Below are 25,780 nucleotides of genomic sequence, written 5' to 3'. Positions count from 1 at the left end.
GATATGCAACTTATGACTTTATGTCATATTTTTTCCTTTTTATGGGTTAGCACATTATGTGCTTGTGTTGTTTCCCTTTAATGGGTATATTTGCACTTCACATGCATAAGTATGGGTTCATTATTGAACCCAATGTATTCCAACTCATTTTCTAACATGGTATCAGAGCCCGGTTGAGATCGAGTTGCTCTTTGGTGCATCGGGAAGCGTGGTGTTCAAGAATTTTAAAGAAAAATGGTGAAGTATTCATTTCTCTCTATTGTTTTTCTTATAGTTATTCGGTATGCATTCTATTTCTTTGATGTATTGTATGAAGAATTTAATATGTTCTTTGTTTTTTATGTGTGCTCTTTGTCATTAAGTCCTTTTATAAAAATTTGAGTTACTTGCTACTCCATTGAATCTTTTTCGTATGTTTTTCTTTGAAAATTTTTAAATGATAACTTGTTTTGCGAAAAATTAGATATATGATTGCTCAAAACTTGATTTAATCGGTCGGTAAAAAATTATGCCCTTTGGAACTTTGAATCTACTTTTTAAACCTAACCTTGTTTATGAGAATACCTTTATATGAATGTTTAGTCTTTAAAGAAAGGTATGTTAAGATTAAAATGTTTGTTAAATGTAGCTTTTTTGAAAATTGTTTGTCATATATGAAAAATTCCATATTATGTTCTCTTACCCAATGTGTCCGTTTTATATGAGCAACATTTAATTAAGAAAGTTTTTTTTTTATATATAATACCGGTTGAATTAAGTTTTAAAATGGTCTTATGGAATATGGTGATTTTCTTTTCATCTTTACACTCTTAAGGATGTTTTCAACATTTAGAGAGCTCTCTCTCTTTTCAATTAGAGATATTTATATTTTTATGTTGTATTGTCTCTTGTGGGTTTGGGTGTTTGCCCTTTTGTTTGTTCATTAGTGAATGTTGTAAGTGCTTAATGCACTCCTTGCTTTTCGGCATATTTTCATTATAAAAGTTATGGTCTTCCCTAATGTTTATTGCGTACTTATTTCATTAGGAGTAGGTAAGAATCTATTAAGTCATGTTTTTTGATAAAACTAAGAGTTTTTTAATTTTTCCCTCAATAAATGTTTAATTTTTATTTATGCCATAGTACAATCTTATTTTATCATAAGGTTTTGTTAATGAATCTATTTTGTTGGGATTTCTTCCACTTTAATGGAGTTTTCCCCTTCGTTGGGAGTTTTATTTGTGTTTAAGCTCTCCTTAAGGAGCCTTTCGGTCCTTATAATCTTCTTGTGAGTATATACTCTTTTATGTAGATCTCATGATTGTTTATGAGTATCATTTTTAAGTTGCAATAGTAGATTTCATAAGTTTTTTGAACTTCACCATCTTTATGAATGCCTATATTGGCCTAAGTTTGTTATTTTCGAACTTCACCAACTTCACCGCTTAATTGCACCTTATATCTTTCATAGTTAAGGCTTGTTTGTTCAAAATCGGTTCGTACACATGATGTTGCTTAATATTTCATGTTATGTTTGTTGCATAATAAGCCTTTTTGGTGTACAAGACTTCTTTTGAAGATTAAGCATAATTTGTGGTTATGCAAAATTGTTTTGATGGATTATATTGGACCTTTGATTCAATTTGTTAATCGGTCCTCTTTGTAAAATTTTTTTATTTGGAAAATGATTCCTTATGTGTTTATTGCCCTTCTTGTGGCATTTATGTTTGTCCATCACATGTTATTTAATGCATCATTGTTTTGACCTTATTATTGTTTTATTAGAGATGTTTGTTGAGGTGAGTTATGTGCACCTCGTGTTATATCATTTTAGATTGTCCAAATTGCCATATTATAGATGGTGGTTGAGGTGAGTTATGGGCACCTTGGGACTCTAAAATGATTTGATATATGATCTCTAATTATGAGTGTGACACTCGTTGTTATGTCTTTTTAGATTGTCCACTTACCATATTATAGATGGTGGTTGAGGTGAGTTATGGGCACCTTGGGACTCTAGAATGATTTGATATATGAGTGTGTCACTAGTTTGTTCTTGTGCCATTGATATTATGGATGCTTCTAAGTAAATGTGATGGACATATGGTATTTGAAACCTTAAATGTTTTAAGGTACTTTTAAAATCAAGATGTTTTGGGATTATAGCCCAACCTTTTATTTGTTTATGAATCTTATGAGTGCATTTGCACATTTGTGATTCCGTATGTGGTGCTCGTTGTGCACATGTGTTCTTGTGATTTTGCACAAGTATTCTAAGTGTTCTTGGTGTGTGTATGTTCACACATTTGTTCTCAAGAATTTTATTTTATCGATTATAGTATCTTGTTGAAGATATTTTTTACATGCATGTTATTGTTATGAGAATTCATTTTAAAAGGAGTATTGTTTTATTCGAGGTATTATTTTCATTACAAGTTTATTGCCTCAAAAGACTTTTCCTTTTATGCTCATTATCTAAGTGTCATCATATGTAGATAAGAATTTTATTACACCTTCGTGTGTTTTTAGCCCTTTGTTGGCTTTTGCTCTCTTGGTCTAGTAGCTGAACACACTTGTCTTGAGTGTTTTTATATGTAGACAAGGCACGTTGATTCACACCATGGTGTGTGATTTTTAGCCTATGTTGGCGTTTGTGTCCTTGTTCTAGTCGCTTAAGATGTATGCCCATAGTTGGCTTATTTCACTCATCTCAAGTGCTATCATATGTAGACAAGAGATGTATTATGTGTTAAGCCCATGGTTGACTTATTACTCTTGTTCTAGTAGCTGAACATACTTGGTTTTAAGTGTATTTTTTACGTAGACAAGAGATACTTTTTAGTCCATGTTGGCATGTATTCTCTTGTTCCTGTCGTAGATGCACTTATTTCAAGTATTATTATATGTAGACAAGAGGTTCTTTTACACACCTTTGTGTGTGTCTTTGGCCTTTAATGGCTTTATATTCTTGATCTAGTAGCTTATACACTTGATTTATGGGTTTTGGAGGACTAATGAGGAAGATGTTTGTAATGGATAAACTATTGTTGAAATTTGCAAAATTTCATTCATGACTTGTGTTTTTCAAGCAAATCATATTTTTGATATGCATGTCATGTTGGTTTCTTAGCATTTAATCTATATATTAAGTGCTTATGGTTTTTTCCACCCTTATATGCAAAATGTGTATTAAGTATGTCTTTCATAAATGATTTTAAAACCTTGTGAACTCTTGGGTTTATTTTGCCTAAAGTATGCTTGGAGACTTTGTTTCTCTTGCTTGTCACTTCATTACATATTTGAAGCATGTTCATTAATGAGTTCTTTGAGTATTAATTCATTTCATGATAAGTATATGCTCTTTATGGCCTTTTTGGGCCCTCATTCAATAAAGCATATGTATTTTATGCCTCTTCGTAGGCTTCTTGTGGTATCCCTTCGTGGATCTTTTTGTTATTCCTCATTATGGGGTTATATTTGTCCAATGTTAGACCTTATGAATGCATTATGCATTCTTGCAATTTATTTTTGCATAATGTGCTTCCGCTCATTTTTTTGTTTTAACATAATGTATGATTTAGAAACTTTGGTTTTCTAAATTTTTCGTTTCATGCTAAAGTAATTATCATATTATACATAAATTTTGCACCTTGTTAGGAATGTTCCTTTTTAAGTAAAGTGCAAAGATATTTTTTACTTGTTCTTTGTTGGTTTCTTTTCTCAGGATCTTGAAGATAAAAGAAAAGGAAGTCCCTTGGATAGAAGGTGTTCATCGATAAAGACATTGGAGGAAGATATTTACAATGGCATTCGTTCTGAAGGCTCTTGAAGCTTTGAGATTCTTCTTCTTGCCGTCTTCAACCTTTTCGTTCCCCCACACAAAGCTTGAGGGGGGGTGTTAAAATGTATCATTCAACATTTGTAATATTATATATATTTTATATATATAAAGTATAATACATATTCATATATGGTATATATACATATGTATTATCCTAATTATATATATAAAATATATATTTCTCTATTTATAGGCATAGGGGTAGTTTAGACATTTCCAGTTTTACGCATATTCCATTTGGAATATGTTTGTAATTTTATCTTTTATTTTATTTTTTATTTTATTTTTTTTCCTTTTTCGTGGTTTGCGCAACCTAGGGTGGCTCCCCAAAGAGTCGTTGGGGAGCCCCCAACGGTCACAAATGTGACCGTTGGGGGCTCCCAACGACTCCTTTGGGAGCCCCCTAAGTGGCTCCTTTCTTGTGTTATAAATAGGGGTCTCCCCCTTTGTATTTTCTTATCCTTGAGGGAGCTTATGCTCCATTGTAATGGGGTTTTTACCCCTTGTCCATTATTTCTTCAATGATATGCAACTTATGACTTTATGTCATATTTTTCCCTTTTTATGGGTTTTATGGGTTAACACATTATGTGCTTGTGTTGTTTCCCTTTAATGGGTATATTTGCACTTCACGTGCATAAGTATGGGTTCATTATTGAACCCAATGTATTCCAACTCATTTTCTAACAATGCCCCACAAAGGCATTTTAGTCATTTCACTCATGTAATAAACTATTTATTAAAACAGGTATTTTTGTTCTTTTCTTTTTCTTTATTTTTTCCTTTTCCTTTTTGTAAATATGATCCCAACGATCATAAAGAGTACTCCTTGGGTGTTCCCCCTTGTACTCTAAGCTTCTTTTGGAAGCTCTTTATCATTAAGAAGAGTGTATTTTTTACTTCTTGAGTGTCTCTCATTTATTATTAATCTTTATATTGTCCCATAGAGGACTTGTGCATGTGCACTTATATGTTTGCAATATTGTAAAGCCTTCGAGTGGTTTGTGTTTTTCATGCTTCCACATATTTCCTTACAGGCAACACCCCCTTGCTCTTAACGTGAGGGTTCGGAGGCACACCCTTGAGGCGGGAATTTTTGAAAGGTAGTTTTGTAATTTTATGCATAATAGAGATTTTTTACCTTAACCGACTTTCTTGGAAAAATGGTAGAAATGCATTTTTGAGCAAAACTCAAAATCCCTCTCCTTTGCACATGGATTGGCCTCCAAATCACTCTCCTGACTCCTGGGGTGCGTGAATACCCTTCTAATGGCCTCTACACAAATGAAGAAGTTGACTGTTGTATCTTTAAAACCCAAAAAACAAGAAACAAGTTTCAACCATTTTCAAAGAGCGTTGAAGGTGTATTGTATAATACACCATGTATCGTACGATACAACACGATACAAGACTATATCGTATGATACATATGATACATACTCGTATCACGATATGAGTGTATATCTTTGTGGAAACTTCAATGAGTTGCACAGGAACCGAGGCGGAGAGAGAGAGATATAGAAAGAAGTCGGCTGAGAGAGGAGAAAACTCGTTAATATAACATTAGGGCTAATCTCCTCTAAGTTAAATAGAGGGAAGCCAAAATTAAAATTTACATACAAGTCCCTCCTTATATACGAAATATCAAATAACCTACTTTTAAGAAAACTTAAGCTTAAAACCTCAAACGGTCAATTAATCTTAACAATCTTATCACTTTTTTCCATAGTAATGATAACGATACTTACAATATTGATATAAATAACCATCCCAAAATGATTTTTCATTTCAAAATGTATTTTTCCATGTTGTTATAAGATTCTGTGTGGGGTTCAGCCTTCACTGTAGAAAATAAAGAAAAGAGAGAGAGAGAGAGAGGAGGGAGATGCACAATGGCTGGGGGCGGCGCACATTAACCCAACCTCCCAGCCCTAAGCTTTATAAATAGGCAAATATACAATAGCTAAGATAACGGAAAAATGACAGGAATGCCATTAATGAAATGACATTGAGCATGTGTTAAAATACGTATGGATCTGGATCCAGATCCATACGCATACTATATTTTAACACCCTCCCTCAAGTTGTACATGGTCTTGGAGCATGTACAACTTGCTCTTCAATAGCCAAAATTGATGTCCTGTTAACCCCTTGGTAAACAAGTCTGCCACTTGATCTTCTGTTCGAACATGACGTAGTTCTATCTCCTTCATCTCGACTTTCTGCCGTATAAAATGTTGATCAATCTCAATGTGCTTCGTTCTGCTATGTTGAATAGGATTACATGTAATTTTTATTGCGCTTTGATTGTCACATGGAAGAAATGATCGAATAATTGTCTCCCCAATATCACTCAATAAGTGTAACGCTCCCCCCATCGTGGGGGGGTTACGGAAGGAGAAGGGGGCGATGCCCCTTCCTCTCCCACGAATCTGATCGTGGGAGAGGAAGCGGGCTGCCCCCATTTAATTCAGAAGGTGGGAGGGGGTAACCGAGCAACCCCCATGGCTATAAAAGCCATGGGGGGGCCTCCTCTCATTTCCTCATTCGATCACCAGAGGAGCAGAGAGGGAGCGAGTAGGGGGAAATCAGGAGGAAGTGTTGCAGCAATCGCCGGTCGCCGTCAGGTAAGTCTCTCTCTCGTGAGTTGTCTGAATGCAGGGGGGAAGTCACCGGCAACCTCACAGTTGCCAGTGAGTTGCAACAAGATAGGGACAGGGAGAACCCTGTCCCTGCCTTGCGATAGAAGAGAACGACAGAGGGGTTTCCCCTATGTTGTTGCTCTCGTTCGTTGTCTAAACACGGGAGTCGCCGGCAACCTCACAGTTGCCGGCGAGTTGCAGCAAAACAGGGACAGGGAGAACCCTGTCCCTGCATTTCAATAGAAGAAGGAGATAATCGAGGGATTTTCCCTCTGCTGCTGTCACCACCGATGATGAAAATGGGAAAGGGAGAACCGCCTGCTGCAAGGTGGCAGGAGGTCTGGCCGCTGCCCTCATCATCACAGACACCGACCATCGACAGAGGTTGCAACAGTTCGACAACAATGATGTTGTCGGAACTATTGCAGAAAAAAAATGATGTGTGGATATGTGCGTTGTGACAAACCGTATTAGTCTATAACGGACCGAGTCGGATCTGAAGTAGTGAGCAGACCGAGTCGGGTTTGTAATGGTGGACCGTTTCGGCCTAGACCGAAGGTGGACCCAATATGGGTCAGACCGACTAAGTCTAGACCGAGACAAACCGGATGCGTGTGCGATTGATTTATCGAGTGTGATGGAAAAATCGAAGTAGCGAAGACTCGATTTTTCCATTACAAATTGGATTCGGGTTTGGATCTCAGTTTGGACCCAAAACTCAAAGGGATGCGATTAGACGACCTGATTTAGATCCAGACAAACCCTTTTCAAGCAGGTTTGGATCAAGAATACCGAATCCATGATCCAAATCATAGTTGAGTTGAGGACCTGAGTGGTCAAATGTTATTATGAGTGTGGATGTAACATGAAGTAAAGATGACATAGAGGTCATTGAAAGAGCAGAAAGACCATTTTGCCCTTGATATGCTTACAAAATATACAAGGCATAGCTAAGTGCCCGAAGTCAGATCTATGTGATTCTTGAATCCATGGATTCTACTGCTTGGGTAGAATCTATTAGTAGGGGATTTATGAACAAAATGGAGTCGGAGTTTGACAATTAAGTTTAAGGGTGTTTTGGTGATTTTGATGATACGAGGTATTCGTTGTTTTCAGATCAAGGGTTGCAATTGGAAATTTAAGCGTTTCAGGTAAGTAAACATTTGCAAATTCCTCCTTAGTTAATTAAAACACATGCTAGCTAGTTTAGGCATTCTTTAATGTGATTCCAATGCTTCAAGTATGCTAGTTCTATTATTGAGAATAGACACTGTTTTGCATGCTTAGGAATCTATAAAGTTCAAGTGTAATGCTTAAACCTGGCTCTGATACCACTTGTAACGTCCACGAACCTGGGCTCGAGAGGCCCCGGATCGGGTCGTTACAATAAGTGTCTAATCCATGTAGCCTCTGCCGTGTCTGCAGCCATCGACCTGTATTCAGCCTCTGTACTCGACTGTGCCACTGCCTTTTGTTTCTGTTGCTCCAGGACACTAAATTGTGTCCAATATATACACAATATCCAGAGACAGATCGTCTCTCATCTGGATCCCCTGCCCAATCTGCGTTTGTATAAGTGATGAGTTCATGCCTCTATGTAGGTTATCGTTCTTGCGATAAACAAGTCCATCTCCTATAGTTCCTTTTAAATATCGTAGAATGCGCTTCACAGCTTCCATATGACCTTTCGTTGGAGCATGCATAAACTGTGATACCTGATTAACAGCATAAACTATATCAGGTCTGGTAAAGGTCAAATACTGCAGCATCCCCACAAGGCTTCTATACGTTGTTGGGTTGACACAAAGATGGCCATCTTCAGAGCTCAGCCTTTTATGTAATACACTCAGAGTGATGACTGATTTGCAATTCGTCATCCCGGCTCTTTCAAGAAGATCAAGAGTGTATTTTTGTTGCATGAGTGTCAATGTGTCTTGTTGCCTGTCAACTTCCACACCAAGGAAGTACCTCAACTCCCCTAAATCTTTCATCTTGAAAGTTTTCATTAAAAACCGCTTCACGTCTTGCACATGATTATCTGAGCTCCCAGTGATCACAATGTCATCAACATATATAAGAAGTATAATGATGTCTATCTTTTGGTAAATAAAGAGCGAGTGGTCCAGAGAGCATCTTCGAAAACCATAGCTTTGAATTTGCATAGAGAAACTTTCAAACCAAGAACGGGACGCCTGTTTCAACCCATACAAAGATTTTCTTAGTTTGCACACCCAGGCAGTAGGATCCTTTTCGGCATAACCAGGAGGTTGCTCCATATACACTTCTTCCTTTAAAGTTCCATGCAAGAATGCATTTTTAACATCCATCTGGCTAAGCCTCCATCCTCGGTCGACTACTAGGGATATGATGACACGAATTGTACCCATTTTGACTACCGGACTAAAAGTTTCATCATAATCTTCACCATATTGTTGTGTGAATCCCCGAGCAACAAGTCGCGCTTTATATTTGTCAATACTTCCTTCAGGCTTATACTTTGTTTTATAAACCCATTTTGAGCCAACTACATTCTTTCCTTCTGGTCGATGTACTATTTTCCAAGTCTGGCACTCATGAAGTGCTTCCATTTATTCATTCATAGCTTCAGTCCAATGACGAGATTGAAGAGCTTGATTAAAACAAGTGGGTTCATCCTGTTTTGTGAGCTGAGACATAAACAACTGGAAATCATGAGAAAAGGTCTCATAACTCACCCATCGTTGAATAGGATGCCTAATGCGTGATAGCCTTTGAGTCGGATCATTAGCGATGCTTTCCACATTCCTCTACTTTATATTTTTGTCCCGTCTAGTGTATATCTGTCTAGAGAAGCATTCTACTGGGGGTGGTTTTACTGGAGATAGTTCAACACGCATCTGTGAGTCATCCTACCCCCTACTCAAGCCAAAGGAAGTACAATTCGCCTGACATGTTTCTCCTGTATTAGCAAAAAGATCTGCGCTCATCCATGGATCATATACCTCTACTTCTCGAGATGGCAACGTTTCAGAGTCATTTACCTGAAAATTTTGTTCATCAAAAACAACATTCTTAGAGGTCCTAATACGTTTTGTAGTAGGATCATAGCATCGATAGCCTTTGTATTCATCTGCATACCCAACAAATCTGCACTTAACGACCTTGTCCTGAAACTTATTTCGCAGAGATGAATCAATATGTACATAACATACACAACAAAAAACACGCAAATCATCATAAGAGGGATGTTGCCCAAATAAAGTATAATATGGAGAGTTTTGATCCAGAAGTGCCATAGGAAGACGATTTATGACATGAACAGATGTGTGAAAAACTTTTGTCCTGAGACTAACGGGCACATTGCTATCATGTAACATCCATAATTAAGTTTAGGGATATATCTAACTTCTGGGATAAAAAATCTTTTGGATTTTTGAAGATTTTCAAAACATCCTATTCCTTTTACTTCAAGAGATGTGCCATCGGCTGTAAAAACCTTTGACACACTTGAGTTATTTTTAAGACATTCGGATAGACTATTAACATTTGGGGTCATATGAAAAGAAGCACCAGAATCTAAAAGCCAAGGAAAGTTACCTGGACCGGAGAAAGATGCAATTGCCGCTCCAGTTGAGGCTTCGGTTGAGGAGGATACCCCTTTGAGAAGAGGTTGAAGGATTTCCATCAGTTGAGCCATAGACACAGGTGCATCTTGATCTTTTGCTCAGATTCAACAGATGCAACTCTTTTTTCTTCTCTTCTTTTTAACTTTGGACATTGAGGCCTATAGTGCCCCGGTTCACGATAATGATGACAAATAACTTTTCTTTTATCAAAGTCGCCGTTTTGCCTTCCAAAATGAGGCGGCTTGTAAGTACGAGTATGATTCCCCGGTCTAGATACAGCTAAAACGGAGTCATCATCAACTTTTGGAGTACTTTTTCTAAGTCTATTTTCCTCCATAGTGAGCTCTTCTATAGTATCAACAATAGAAGGAATTTTCCACGATGTAAAAGGGCCGATTTGGTGGATTCAAACTCCGGCCTTAGACCATTCACAAATTGATAGAAATGTTCCATATCGAGTTGCTTTTGGCGAAGCTCGATGTCTTCGGCACAATGCCATTTGGGCTCAAGAAGAGCTAACTCTTCCCAAAGTTCGGACAACTCATTATAATATTCTCGAATAGTTTTATCTTTTTGAGTCATTGTCCGAACTTTATCTTGTAAATTGCATACATGTGCAATATCTTTAAGGGAATACATGTTTTTGAGGTATTCCCAAGCCTTATCGGCATGCTCAAACTTAGCTAGACTAGAGCATTTTTTAATGTCTATGCTATTGATGAGCCATGACATAATTTTTGCATGCCCTATCCTCCATTCTTTCCATTTCTTTTCATAAGTGGCTAGCGCCTTACTCTTCTCTTCTTCCGCTAGAGGAACCTCTTTATCACCCTCTTTCTTGGTAAGAGATAGTTTAGGTTCCAAATCGGAACCATCCACTATACCCCATAAACCTTTCCCCCAAATGTGGTGCTTCATAATCGAAGCCCACATTACATAGTTAGTATCATTTAGCTTCATAGGAATGATGGTGATCTTATCATTGTCATCCATCTTTTACAAGGGTAAGAGAGGAATAAATAGGAGGAGAGAGAGAGAAAAATAAAAAGAAAAGAAAAAGAGTAGACAAAAGAATAAGAGAGGATACAAAACCAAAATTTTTAGTAGCACAAGTTCGCCTTTCTTCAAACAAATCTTCTTGAGCCAAGAACAAGGTGATGAAACACCTTTTGTAAATGTGGCACGGAAATCGAGGCGGAAGCACTTCAAGATCTAAGGATTTCGTAGCTTTGATACCATGTAATGAAATGGTGGTCTTCAACAAATGCACAAATAACTCACAAACAAGTGTCTATTGGAGACACTACAAGCATGACCCTTGAAAGGGTATAAAAGGAAGAACACTTGAAAAATAAATAATACTTTATTCATGAACAAAATGCTTAAGAAGCATGGTACTTTACATTGAAGGGGTTCACCCCTATATATACAAAAAAGTGGAAGAGAGAGGAGAGCTCATTTTGAGCTCTCCAAAAGAGACGTTGGATTCCAACGTCTCTTAATATAGCTGTTGGACTACAGTCCAACATCATTTATTATTATAGCTGTTGGACTATAGTCCAACAACATTTATTATAGCTGTTGGACTACAGTCCAACAGCTATTTGCACAGTCAAGTTCCAACAGGAACTTGACTGGATCAAATATCTAGTTTCTATTGAACTAGATGCTAAAAAAGAAAATAAAGAAAAATAGAAAAATAAAATAATAAAAGAAAATATAATAATATTAAATAATATATATATATATATATATATATATATACATTACAGTTTACATTTTAACAATCGCACTCACGACAATATGCCTATGTTTTCTTTCCGCAACCCCATTTTGTTAAGGGGTATGAGGGCAAGAAACCTGTCGACTTATTCCTTTATCCCGAAGAAAGGCAATAAACTCGTTTGATGAATACTCTCCCCCACCATCACATTGTAAATACACAATATCACAGGAAAACTTTGTTTTGACCATCGAATGGAAATCCCGAAATAGTTGAAAAACTTCATGCTTATGTTTCAAGAAATATATCCAAGTATAACGGGAATAAGAATCAATAAAGATAACATAGTAACGACTACCAGAAAGAGAAGGAATAGGTGTGGGTCCCCAAACATCGGAACAAATAATCTCAAATGGCTTTGAAGCCCTTTTATTAATAATATGAAACAGAAGAACATGACTTTTGCAGAGTTCGCATGAGGAACATTTATTATTATCTAAAAAGGAACATAAACTAGACTCTGGAAGAAGTCCATCAGATACAAGACTTTCAACGAAGCCCCGACTACAATGGCCCAAACGACTGTGCCAAATATCTAACTTATTACAATGAGATGAATTAAAAACTTCCAACGAAGGGAAAAACAAAGACTCTGAAGGTGAAGACACTGAAGAATGCTTGGACGACTTCAACTGGAGGATTGGGGCTGAAGGTGAAGACATTGAAGGAATCTCCATGAAGACGTACATGTTTCCTTGTCGCTCTCCCTTAGCGAACGTCTCCTTCGTTCGTAGATCATTAACATAAACAGAAGAGAGAGTAAATTCGACGGAAGAATTCATATCTTAAAAAGTTTAGCTACAGAAACAATGTTCTTTTTAGTATTAGGAGCAAGGAGAACAATGGACAAGTGAAGTGAGGACTCTGACATAGGGATATGTGCACTGCCAGTATGACTAATGGAGTGATAAGTTCCATCTCCCGTAACTATACTGCCTTTTTCAGAATAAGGCAATAAGTGAGATAACTTACCGGCATTACCCGTAACATGAGTGGCAACACCGGAATCAACATACCACTCGCCTTGTTCATTTTGCTTGATCGTCATCTGTGACAATGCTGATAACAAAAGTTGTTGCATATCTGTAGATGACACTTTCGTGTCCACAGTAGCAGTTGACTTATTTTCAATTTTGTTTATTTTTCCTCTATTTTATAGATTAAACCAACAATCAGCTTTCACATGTCCTCTTTTGTTACATAAGAAACACGTGGGCACTCTCCTCTGATTCCCTATATTAAAAACACTAGAAATATTAGGTGTAGGCAAGATACCACAACCTCCCTGCTCAAAATGTCCGCGGCCTCTGTCTCCTTGATGCCCTCCATTTCCTCGTCCAAAACCGATAGAAGTGTCCATGGCCAAAACTGAATGAGAACGAACTGATTCATTTCCTTCTGCTCTTTGTTTCATAATCATCTCATGCTGGAGAAGTTTCGCTTGAAGATCGTCAAAAGTATGCAAGTGAGTAAGGCATGACAAAGCTGTGGTGAACATGTCAAAATCAGGGCCCAATCCATTGAGGAGTTGTTGAACTTTATCTTTATCTGAAATAGCACTTCCAATAACCGCCAATTGGTCAGTAATACTCTTCAAGCGGCCTATGTATTCCATGACTGACATGGAGCCTTTCTTCAAACTTTGAAACTCATTTTTTAAGTACATAACTCGAGCTTCTAATATCTGAAAGTATGTCTGAGACAACTTACTCCACAGATCCGCCGCAGTACAATCATCTGAAAGAGTAACCAACACTTCTTGAGATAGTGTTGACGTAATATAAGCAACCAAAGACTGATCTCGCTTCCTTCAGGTTGTATACTCTAGATTCTTAAAGGAAATAGTAATTGTGTCACCCTTCTCATTGTTGGTTTCCTGCAAAATAAACCGTGGTGGTATAGGAACCAAACCATCCAGATGTTCATCGAGATCCTGACTCTGTATAAAAGGAAGTATTTGTCTCTTCCAGGTCAAAAAATTAGAGTGAGTAAGTTTTTCTGTAACAAGATGACTCAAGAAATTCGCAGAGGGACCGGAGGACAAGGTAGATGACGAAGAGTAATCCATATCAATGGGACAACGAATAAACGAACAAGACGAATGAAGAGAAAGAAAAAGAAAATTGAAGATCACTTAATCAATCAATAGAACTTCAATAAGGGATGGACCTGTGCTACTAATAGACGTAAACTGTTTTGCCTTTTTTTTTTAGGATCGAGATTGTAGACTGTTATAACCTGCCTATAGGCGTTACACAGAAAACATTAAACAGTAATAGAAAAGGAAACTTCTGTAATCAAAGAGGAATCAAAGAGAAAATAAATCAAAAAATACTAAAAAACTGCAATAGATTTGTTTGCAATCAAAGAGGAGACTGCAATCAAAGAGGGAAAACATGAATCAAAGGGATTGCAATCAAAGAGAAGAAAACTGCAGTCGTTGATGTCGAAGAGGGACGTTAAAGGTGAAAACTGCAGACGTAAAAAAAAAACTGCAGACGTTAATGATGAAGAGAGACAGATGGTGATGATAATGAGTACTGTGAAGAAGTGGAATGAACAAGAATCAGAAAAATGAACGAGTAGCAGAAGTTACCAGGAAGGAAGAAGAATGGACGAAGAGATGTATCAAAAACTTTTCCTTCAGAGATCTTCAGATCTCGCCGAACACATGTCTGGTAGGGTTCCGCAACCTGGAGCTCTGATACCATATAAGATTCCGTGTGGGGTTCAGCCTTCTCTGCAGAAAATAAAGAAAAGAGAGAGAGAGAGAGGAGGGAGATGCACAATGGCTGGGGGCGGCGCACATTAACCCAACCTCCCAGCCCTAAGCTTTATAAATAGGCAAATATACAATATCTGAGATAATAGAAAAATGACAGGAATGCCATTAATGAAATGACATTGAGCATGTGTTAAAATACGTATGGATTTGGATCCAGATCCATACGCATACTATATTTTAACAGTTGTCTTGTGCAAGAGCTAATCCATTATGTAACATCAACTTTAAAATGCCTGGTGTATGTACGCACATTGATGCTGGTACTTCAAGGTGTTGGTTTTGGTTAGGTGCTAAAAACACATACATGTACAACATACTTATGCATATAATAATTTGTATGTGATATATTTTTATACATTTTCTTCATTCTCGGTGACCTCTCTCTCTCTCTTTATATATATATATATGGGTTAATCTACTGTTAAGGTTTAACATTAGATGGATTCAACCTTATAAAAATAACTAAAACACCTTTAAAATAATGACATTTTTTAAAATGAAAGGTTACTTTTTTGGCCATTATAGGTCTTTTTAAACTTGGTGGGAATTTAAAAGTCAAACACCTTTTCCAAAAAAGTAACTTTATGAAGCTATCAAAGTTATATTTTTTTACCTCAAAAAGTTACATTGCATTTTAAAAAATGTCATTTTTTTAAGTGTGTAGTCATTTTCATAAGGTTGAATCAATTTAATGTTAAACCTTGATAGATTAACACACACACACAAACATGGATGAAAACCTCCCCAATGAAAACGGTCCCAAACCTACCAAATGTAAATTTTTTGGTGTTTTTTCAAAATTCTGACCGTACAGATGTCTTCAACATGATTGATTTACTATAAATCGACACTTGGATCATGAATTTTGGATAGAAAAATGGTATTTAGAGCCTCGAAAATTTATGAAAATTGTACGCCATTGATTTTCGAAATTTATAAAACCCTATCTATGCATCGGAATCAAATGCTCCAAGAACTGATTCCTATAAAAACAAGCATATAGATCATTGTATGTTCAGAATTTTGAAAAAAACACCAAAAATCCAATAAAATGTCCATTTGGTAGGTTTGGGAAGGTTTGTCATTGGGGAGGTTTTCAAAATCCTAATATATCAGCCTACCCCCTTTACGTAGAACCCTCCAAAAATCATATTAGGTGTTTATCATTGTTTACTTAGTAGAGAATATGTATTTGGTTAGGCATCTTTATGCTTAGATATGTATTTTAAAGAGAGAAAACAATCACCGGTTGATATTGTACTAAAATCTGATGAAAAAATATTCACATTTTTGCATCAAATCAATTTGAAATGAAGCTTGTTTCTTAAGAAATAATCAATGATAAACACATGTAATGGTTCATATCGACCATAAAACACCTAAAACTATGATTTTTGGAGGGTCCTAACAGTGATCTCACTAAAAAGGGGCCATGATGATTCCCTCTCTCTCTCTCTCTCTCTCTCTCTCTATATATATATATATATATATATATATATATATATATATATATATATATATATATATATATATATATATATAAACCACCGCAGGGGTCATCTGCGTGGCGAGCAGGGTGGTTGTGAGGGGACTGAGATGAAGGCACCAGATCAAACCCTGCTGGTGCACAGGTGTGTCCGTAGCTTTCGGAGGTGGGCCATGCTGTACCCACCAGCTGTGCCTGCGTCCATGATATAGGAGCTAATCTGTGTTAGCTTTATCTTGCTTTACATTGACATCTTTGCTTTTGGATATTCTGTAGATGATACTCCAGAAATGGAAGCGCCTAGAATGGATGCAAGATTAGCTGAGAGCCTTGTCCGGAAGTGGCAGAGCATCAAATCACAAGCTCTTGGACTTGAGCATGCGTTTTCTAGGTTGCCTGAGGTGAGTTTGGATCTTTCTGTATTCTTCACCTCCATACTCTCCAGGTGCAATGAAGACATGAGTACTAAGACAAAACCAAAGAAGTTATCGTCTATGCTTTACGTGGAAGTGTTTTAGAAGTGGAAGAGTGTTGTTCTATTTACATATATTAATGATGCTTTATGTTTCTACACTACCAATTTTTTTCTTGAATTTCAGTTTTTCCTTGTGAATGGCTCTAAGAGTGCTGCTAATTTTTTCATGTTGATCCAAGTTACCTATTTGTGTTGCTAGAGACCTTATTTCAGCTCAACCATTGTACAGGTTCTGGATGGCCAGATGCTCAAGATATGGAATGATCGAGCGGCAGAAATTGCCCAGCATGGTTGGTACTGGGACTACACCCTTCTGGGTCTAACAATCGACAGTGTCACCATCTCCATGGATGGCAGGAGAGCTATGGTGGAAGCAACACTTGAGGAAGCGGCTCACTTGACTAACAATGCCAATCCTGAGCACAATGATTCCCGCATTGCCACTTACACCACCAGGTATGAGATGACTTATTCCAAGGGAGTCTGGAAGATAACAGAAGGAGCTGTTCTCAAATCTTAACATGTATCTGTGTAGTGTTTCTTATTTGGAAGATACCTCTCTCTCTCTCTATATATCTCAATGTCATGCCCAGACATGGTCCAATACCAGAGTGACCTACTCCATAACTTGGGCCTAACACCAGCTCAACCAGGCGGTCCCTTCATGAGCTAACTGGGCCAGCCCGGCCTGAGTCCACATCTAAAATATTCAGGAGAAATCAAGATTACCAAAAACACCATCTACATGTAGGACATACATCTCTTGTAAAACCGTTTCGGAAACTTGAAATTCAATGTTTCGGAAATGCATGGGACACACATTGAAAACGTGTTTTCCATACATTTTCCTTAGATAAATGTTTCATTTTATAGAAAAAAAAGTTGAGTCGTTTGTTATTTTAATTTTTCGTTACTTGTTTCTAGCAAAAACCTTAATTTTTATATTTTTTAATGTTAAAAAAAATGTAATGTGCTAGATGAAAAGGGTAATTTCATAATGTATTGCAAGCAAACTATTTTGACGTTATAACCCCTATTGTGCATTTAAACACTATATTTTTATAATATTTACTATTTGAACACAAGTAGCTCGTTTTGCAACTTGTTTGATTGTTTTATTAATATAATCTTTTTTTTCATATATTTGATGTTTTATTAGTATAATACTATAATCAATGTATTCATATATTTTATGTTTTATTAATATAATCAATGTATTCACAAATTTATACATGACATTCATTTATCAGTTCTAACTTCTAATTGATTTTTAATGAGATCTATTTCTTCCCTTCTATCAAATATCAGTTTTGTCCTTTTATATCCTTTTTCTACGTTTGAATGGTTTTTAGGTAATGTTGTTTTGCAAGGGTGCCTAAAATGTATCACTTTTTACATTTTTTCATTCACTTATTTAAGAATACAAATAAATGATATTTTCTAATTAGGGGCTTAATAGTGTTTTGAGGTAAACACTGATTGTTCTTAATTTATGATGCTTAAAACACCATATTCATTGCACATGCCTTCTCTTAGAAGCTTGAGCCTCATAAAGAGACTTGGGCCTCATTCAGTATGGTTTATTTGCTAAGGACCAAGTCTTGGGTTGTGCTTTTTGGATATAAAAGTATAATTTTTTAAGTTATGAACTTCAGTACATTGCGGGCCAATGATTTTTAAAAACATGCTTGCATGTCACAATCACGTGATTCAAAGTTTTGAAACCCATTTTCACTAAATAAACATTGCAGATGACATCAATAAGGTTCAATCTACAGAAATTCTGTTTAGCGACCAATCTTTTGCCTCTAATTCCAAAAATGGGCCTCATCTGAAATTTCAGATGTGGGACCATACTTTCTTGAAAACAGTCAAATAGGGGCCTCAGGTCAACATCTCTCATCTTGAAAAAATGTGATATTTTTTTTGTTTTCTGTATTGTCCTTTGAAAATTGAAAAAGTCATTCAACTTCAAAGAAACAAGTAAACAGTTTGAAGGTTATTATTGTAATTTGACTTATGATTTAACACAAGTTAAAGGATAATAATAAATGCAAGTCCTTGTTTGGCAGTTTTCATAAAAAAAGAGGCCATATCTGAAATTTCAGAAATGTGGTCCATTTTTTAAAGTAAAAGCAAAAGGTTGGTCCCATGATCAATAGTTTCATACCTTCTATATATATATATATGAAAAATATTTGCTACTAATGAAGGTAAAAATCTAATGAAGTAGAAATCATAGGTGCAAGTTGTATCGATTCAATTTAACAAAAATTGCTGTTCACACATTAGCTCTTATATGTTATATTTTCAGTTCTCATACATGTATTACATGAGACAATCTATGTTATTTAAATTGTTTCTTTGCCATTTTCCAATTCTTTCACTTGAACCATGTAGTGATGAGCAGGTGGTACTGCTTCACGAGCCCATCATTCAATATTCAACACTCTCACTCTGTCAGCAGCAATGCTGTCAGTATCGTATAAGACCTGAATCGTTGGGTTGCCAGTTCAGCCCGATACGGATACTCAGCCGAATGGTTCTGTATCGGCTCAAAAATACTAAAAAACTATTACGTGTCAATCGTGACACATGTTAAAACCATTAAAATAAATTAAAAATAATATAAGAAAATATTTTTTGGTATTTTCTACACTTATTAAAAATTAACTGAATCGGCTCTGTATCCTATAGAAATTCTGCCGATACGATGTGTACCGATACTGATAACATTCTGCAGCATTCACTTGTCAATCATCCCCATCGCAAGCGGTCAGATGACCAACAATTGGTCTTAAAAACAAATCATGTCTCGTAGACACAGGACGTGAGCGACATGGCCCGCCGGTTATTTTTTAGACGGACACGATCATTGGAAATGATTGGGTACCTGAAGCTTACACCTGAGGCGTTCTAGTGAGGCGTTTGAGTCTTGAAGCACAAACTTCACATGGGTGAAGTGCATGCCTTGCATCGAGGCACGCTTGACTTTTGAGGCGTACGCATCATGTTACCTTTTGAGGGATAGAGAAGAAAAGGAGGAAGAAGAAGAAAGAAAACCATACTTCACTAGAAAACGCCTAAAAATCTCGGCCAATGATATGCCGGAGAGCAACCGGGGATGAGGATGCCAGAATCTGGCCACCGCTCTCAGAGGTCGCCGGAGAAATCCGTGGAGGCACCCGTCTAGGGTTGGGGAAGGAGGCGAGAGAGAGAGGAGATGTCGACAAGAGGGGAACCAAGTTTCGAAGCATCATCTAAGCAGCACCTAAGACGAAACATCTTTTATTGATGGATTTCGGTTTGGATCTAGATCGATGTCACAAAGATACGAGTACGACCTGATACATGATTCCATGTTCACAATCTTTTTCAAAAAATGAGATAGGGTGACACGGATTTTTTTAATATTTTAATCAATAAACTTTTTTGCTGATGCTTTAATGTATAAACCTATATTTTTATTAAAATATTATCAAGAGTAACAAAACAATATCTAAAATATTAAATTAGTGTTTGTACATGTTATAGAAGTGTCGATGTACCCGCATGCATGCCCCTTAAATGACATGTGACTTTGACATAGATCTAAATGTTATGTTTATAATTGAATCCGGTTCTAATTATTACATACTCGGGTCTGATCCAAATTTCATTTTGATTAATAGTAGTTCTTATTTAAAAAAATTATTATTTTATTAATATTATATATTTTATTATTTTGATCATGAAGCTTATGCTTCAACACCTCAGAGGCTTAGACCTCGTTTCATAACAGGCTCAACGCCTAGCTTCGCCTCATCGCATTTAACAACATTGCCTTGAACATCCTGTTAGTAGGGATGGCAGTGGACCCGAGCGAGGGACAAGGTCTCCATCCCGCCCCGTTTCAAAATTTGAACCCTCATCCATGGGGATGAATTTTAACCTCCACCCCCGTTTCATGTCCTTCATCCTCGGTGCAAACAGGGGCGAGACATTGTTTTCCCTCGGTTTATAGTCATTCTTTAAAGGATTGAGGATGGGGCGGGGCAGGGGCAGGGAAAAGTGTAAGTCCATCCCCGCCTCCATCCCAGCACGGATAGATTTTAACCTTCATCCCTGCCTCCATCCCCGTTTCATGCCCTTCATCCACAGTCCAATCAGGGCGAGGCGGGGCGGTGCGGGGCCTCATTGTCCCCGCTCCACTGCCATCCTTACCCGTTAGGACTATGGATCCCATCGTTTGCTAATCAGGGGTTCGTTATATAGAAAAAAAATGACACCTTACCAAACTGCAATTTATAATCAACTCTGTTAATTACTTTTAAATCAGCAAAGATACAACGGGAGAGGGAAACAATGGTAAATTTTCAGAGATTTTTTTTTCCAAACCCTGAGATAGTAGAATCCCATCCCCACCCTGATTTGGAAGGAAAGGCATCCCGAAGTCAGACAAGGGACAAAAAAAAGAAAAGAAAAAGTAGACGTCTTTTTCTCTAGCGATTTGTGCGTCACACTCGTAACACGGACTTTCCTCAGGAAAGCTGCAAAAGGAAGGAGAACTCAGTCTCATCGTCCTGATCTGCTTCTGTTTCTGGTTCAGGGGAAGAAACAAAAACGATTGCCGACGAGGAAGGAGCCAACCAATGCTTGCATGAGAAAGAGATACCCCACCGAACTCGATCGCCAGCCCTACAAAATATATGTAAAACAAATAAACAAAATTATCAGAACAATGACTCGGCGTTGCTCGAGGGATTATCGCATTGGAGCCGACTCGCCAACTCATAACGAATCGTTCGGGTCGATTGCTGGTACCGACTCTTTACATCTTGGAACGCAGAGTAGAAAGAAGAAGAAGAAGGAATACGGGAATCGTTACCGTCGCCGAGGAGACCGAACTGAAGGACGACGTCGACGACGGGTCGTTAGTTTTGGTAACGTTCGCCGGCCGACTCGGAGGCGCCGGAGGAGGAGATGATACTGACGGCGGCCCGAGCCTGGCGGAGTCGAGACCGGAGGCGTACGCCGGCGTCCCGTCGGGCTTGAAGAGCCCGTAGTTCCTCTCCGATGTCGGTCCGGGCTTCAGGTTCTCGTTGAACAGGGCGAAAACGTACACCTCCAGTGCCGAGCTCGGTCTCCTCGGCGTTCCCTTCCCCTGCGCCACGATCTTCATCAGGTTCCCGTTGTACGTCCGGGCGTTCTCCGGCGTCGCGCCGGTCTCCTGCGAGTCCCCCTTCGACGGCCACCCGGTCTCCGACACCTTCACCGTCAGATTCCGGTAGCCCTCCGCCTCGAGCGCGTTGTAGACGGCGTCGATCTGGGCGAACATCATGTTATCGTAGTGGAGCCCCGACTTCGGGTCCGTCATCCCGGCGTTCGGCCGGAAGAGGACGTAGTCGAGGGGGATCTGCTTCGGATCTCCCATGTAGGCGAAGAACGGGTAGGCGTTGATCAGGAAGGGCGATCCCGTCTGCGCGTGGAATCGCAGCAGCGGCGTGACCGTTCTGGCCAGATCTCCCCGGAAACTACCGCTCGACGGCGGGTACGACGACTCCAGGACCGCGAGCGAGTGCGCCGTGCTCACCTCCACCTTGTCCCCCAACCCTAGCGCTTTCAGAGCGTCGTAGACGTTCTGCATCGCCGGCACGAGGCTCTCGATCAACGATGAGTCGTTTCCCGTCAGCACCTCGTTCCCAACGGTGACGCAACCGATCCGGGTCTCCGGCAGGTAAGCTTGGATGTTGGTCTTGACCCACGCGAGCGCTTTCGTCGGATCCGTCATCTTCACGACATAGCCGTTCGGTATTCCGACGACGAACTCGACGCTGGTGTTTCGGAAGGCGCGGAGGACCTTCGGGTCGGCGTCGTAGAGCTTCACCTTGGTAACATTGATGGATTGGAGCAGCCCCACCACTCTGTCCGGCGACGGGAGGTTGTTCCCTACCTTCCCGTAGTTGATGCCCACGGCCGGCGAAGCTCTCGCCGGAAAAACGACACCTGCAACCAGAGGACGAAAGGGAACGGCGTAAACCATCGGAATTCCATCGCCATCCAGAAAGTGCCGGAATTTCGCCTTAAAAATGAAGAAACGATCGGGATTTGCTTACCTGAGAGGAGAAGAAGGACGAGGAGAGGCCAACAATGGGAATCGAATGCCATTTTTTTATTTACCCCTTTTTTTTCGCTTTTTGTGGAGTTTGCTCAGCAAGGGAGTGGTGTGGAGAGCAGAGGGGAAGAGAGTGAGAGAAGAGCTCTCTCCTGAAAATAAAAGAAAAAAGAAAAAGAAAAAGAAAAGAAAAGAAAAGAAAAAGCGTCAGAGGCTTCGGAGACCATTATCAGATCCGAAATTGGTTTAGCTCCATACCCCTATTCAACCCGAACTTCACGTATAAAAATCTAACGAAGGTACCGTAGCTATAGGATGTTTGTTAAATTAGACGTCTTCCGTCTTTTCCGAAATTGGATTCGAGAACCTCTTATTGGATCCAATGTTTTCAGACAGTGGGCTTTGGACCCACAATGACATGAACGGGGTCTTGGAAAAATCAGGGCCAAACAAGTAGGGATGGCAGTGGGGCGGGGGGACAAGGTCTCCACCCCCGCCCCGCCTCAAGATTTTATCCTCCACCCCTGCCTCCATCCCCTAAGGGGAATGGATTTTATCCTCCATCCCCCCCTTCATCCCAGTTTCATGTCCTCCATCCCCGGTTCAAACAGGGATGAGGCGGGGCAGGGCGGGGATATTGCGGGGAAAAGTGGTCGGGGCGGGGATGAGGCGGAGATCGTGGCGGGGATGGGGCGAGGTGGGGAAAAGTGCACGTCCATCCCCGCCTCCATCACCGGACGGGGATGGATTTTAACCTTCGTCCCCGCCTTCATCCCGGTTTCATACCCTTCATCCCCGGTCCAAACGGGGCGGGGCCCCGCTTTCCTCGGGTCCACTGCCATCCTTAGAAACAAGGCCGGGCACAAATATTCAAGGCCCATCGTACGTACATCTTGGCGATGGACGGCCGTCATCAAATAGTGTAGGAAAGACCAGCTGGCACATGATCCTTTGTCGTCTACTACATCTGCTTTAGCTCACTACTTTCGTCTTTGCTCAAAGCTTTTATGCTTTGAAAAAGAAAGTCGTTTGCTGAAGTCTGAACTTTAATGCCTGACGCGGTCCAATCAGGGTCCAGGAAAACCCCCTACCGGTCCGCGATTCCCTAGACTTTTGAAGTTCCTCGTTTTGCCCTAAGCTGTAGGGTTGGAAAGAGGGAATCGGTCGCCCACCTTGTTCCGAACACGGATTTTATTTTCCTCCGTTTTCTTACGTGTGGAAGTGAGATCCATCTGGGCACATGCTTGACAGTTGCGGTTTCCCATTGTCCTAGGAACCATTTTGCCATACGAATCCAATTCCATACCACAGTGACCACAATAAGAAGGAGATCATGCATGAAGCCAGAAGAAGCAAGTGTTTGACCGTACTGTATAATAAATTTGATGTGTTTCTCGAAATGTCTTACAAATTTTAAAATTTGCCAAATGTTCATTTTCTAGGGTTCTCTACTTTTTTTTAGGACTGTTTAACTCTTAGATAGTGCAGATCTCTTGAGTTTTGTATGTTCATCGCGATGCGCTTTTGATTTCGCTAAATATCACTAAAAATGAATTTTGCATGATATTTATGCGAAAATCATGAATTTCGCACACTGCACTTGCGACATTCACTCCTCCTCACTTTTGCAAAATCTCTACGATTTTTGCAGCTATGTTATGATAATCGCTGCAGCTCTTGTGAAAATCCCTTACGTGCAAAATTCGTCAAGATTTTTGCATGTGGTAGTTGCTAAAGTCAACTTTTGAATTTTTTTTTAATGTTATGGAATTCATAGAATTTCACATGATATCGACTTTATGATATGCGTGATTCCATTTTACGGTGCAAATTTAATTTTATATATAAGCAATTAAGGTGAGAATTTTGTCAAGAGTTTCACGTTGGTAGTTGCAAAAGTCGATTTTTTATGCAAAATTCATTAAAAGTTGATGGAATTCAAGGAATTTCACATGATAGCCACTTTAAGAGATGCGAGATTCAATTTTACCTTGCAAAATTCCTAAAAGGTTTTTGAAAGTTGTTGAATGTTTGTAAAAATTGCAAAGTTTCACTACTTGAGTTGATGCGAAATTCCTTTTGCGGTGATTCTTGCAAAAGTTTTTTCGCTCTAATATGACTTTTCTCAACTTTCCCGATTAATTTTTTCCCTCCATTACCATCCTTTTGCTAAATTTCGTACGCAATGATGAAATTCACATGTATACTTGTGAATTATTTTGTATATGTGCAAATTTTCCATCTTTTTATGAAATTTCGCACGTAATGAGAAAATTCGCATGTTTGATTGCAAACTGTTTTGTATACGTGTGATCACTCATGTTATATATAAAATCACAAATCAATCATCATTTCAAACACATTTCAAAAGAGTCTGATCATACAACAAACACACCTACATATACAATTAAAACTAGTTAAACACAATCACCTCTTATATATAATTCAAACTAATTAAACAGTCACCTATTAAAATATAACTTAATATACAATAATAACAATGCAAAATAGTCCAACAATTATTACACAATTCTATCTTCATTTAGCCAGTCACCTGTTATATACAAATCAAACTAGTATAATTGTTAAAGACTAATTAAATTACCCTTTATTTACAATAATATACATAACAGTCCAAAACAATCCAACAAAGTATAATTAAATTACAAAAATTTGATGTCACTGCTCATATTGCTTAAGGCACGACAATAACTCCTTATTGATCCTCTCCATGTTATTGATAAGGCTAGTCATGTTCTGGAGTTTTGTGTCTTTTCCTTTAAGCAAGTCCCTTAGCCTTTGGTTTTCTTTCCTTAAAATGTCATATCTAGTAGCTTGCTTCAGACTTCTTGCCCGAACTTCCTCTTTCTCCTCCTCAGTGTGGACCTTAACTTTCTCATCATCAGGTACCATGAATGAGGTGTTGATGTTTTTCCTGCCATCATACCAGTCTTCAAGTTTAAATTCAAACAACGTTGGGTAATTCTTGTTCCGATCATGTTACGTGTCTTGGACAATTTTGCTTACTACATCAGTCGGATGGGGTGGTTGTTGCTGAACAAAACCAAATTGTCAGACCACTTAGCTGAC

The 25,780-nt window shown here is 38.6% G+C and overlaps 2 protein-coding genes across 3 annotated transcripts in view; one reads left to right on the top strand and one right to left on the bottom strand.

The window, feature by feature from the left end:
* The window catches only part of LOC149828341 (protein ACCUMULATION AND REPLICATION OF CHLOROPLASTS 6, chloroplastic-like), a 64,413-nt gene extending 46,916 nt beyond the window's left edge, over positions 1–17,497 (top strand). For both annotated transcript variants that reach the window (XM_090017529.1, XM_090017528.1), the window contains exons 6-7: positions 16,398–16,522; positions 16,826–17,497. In XM_090017529.1, the coding sequence (XP_089873655.1) occupies positions 16,398–16,522; positions 16,826–17,116 (416 nt within the window). In that variant the 3' untranslated portion in view covers positions 17,117–17,497. The remainder of the gene's footprint in view (positions 1–16,397; positions 16,523–16,825) is intronic.
* Positions 17,498–20,879: 3,382 nt separating this feature from the next.
* Positions 20,880–22,871, bottom strand: LOC149828340 (glucan endo-1,3-beta-glucosidase 11-like). Its single transcript, XM_090017527.1, has 3 exons — positions 22,692–22,871; positions 21,464–22,581; positions 20,880–21,273 (listed from the first exon to the last, which is right to left on the bottom strand). The coding sequence occupies exons 1-3, from the start codon at positions 22,741–22,743 to the stop codon at positions 21,181–21,183; spliced, it is 1,263 nt and encodes a 420-aa protein (XP_089873653.1). The 5' UTR covers positions 22,744–22,871; the 3' UTR covers positions 20,880–21,180.
* Between the last annotated feature and the right edge of the window lie 2,909 nt (positions 22,872–25,780).

This window comes from Nuphar pumila, chromosome 9 (assembly GCF_984573655.1).
Source record: "Nuphar pumila chromosome 9, dmNupPumi1.hap1.1, whole genome shotgun sequence".
NCBI lineage: Eukaryota > Viridiplantae > Streptophyta > Magnoliopsida > Nymphaeales > Nymphaeaceae > Nuphar > Nuphar pumila.
The sequence above is the reverse complement of the archived record's forward strand: the minus strand, read 5'-3'. Positions and strand labels throughout refer to the sequence as shown.

Bases quoted from the DNA above. Each gene is read 5' to 3' on its own strand.
- LOC149828340 (XM_090017527.1), bottom strand. From the start codon at position 22,743: ATGGCATTCGATTCCCATTGTTGGCCTCTCCTCGTCCTTCTTCTCCTC. The intron at 22,582-22,691 runs GTAAGCAAATCC...CTCTGGTTGCAG, and splicing joins CGTCCTTCTTCTCCTCTCAG to GTGTCGTTTTTCCGGCGAGA. The intron at 21,274-21,463 runs GTAACGATTCCC...TATATTTTGTAG, and splicing joins GTTCGGTCTCCTCGGCGACG to GGCTGGCGATCGAGTTCGGT.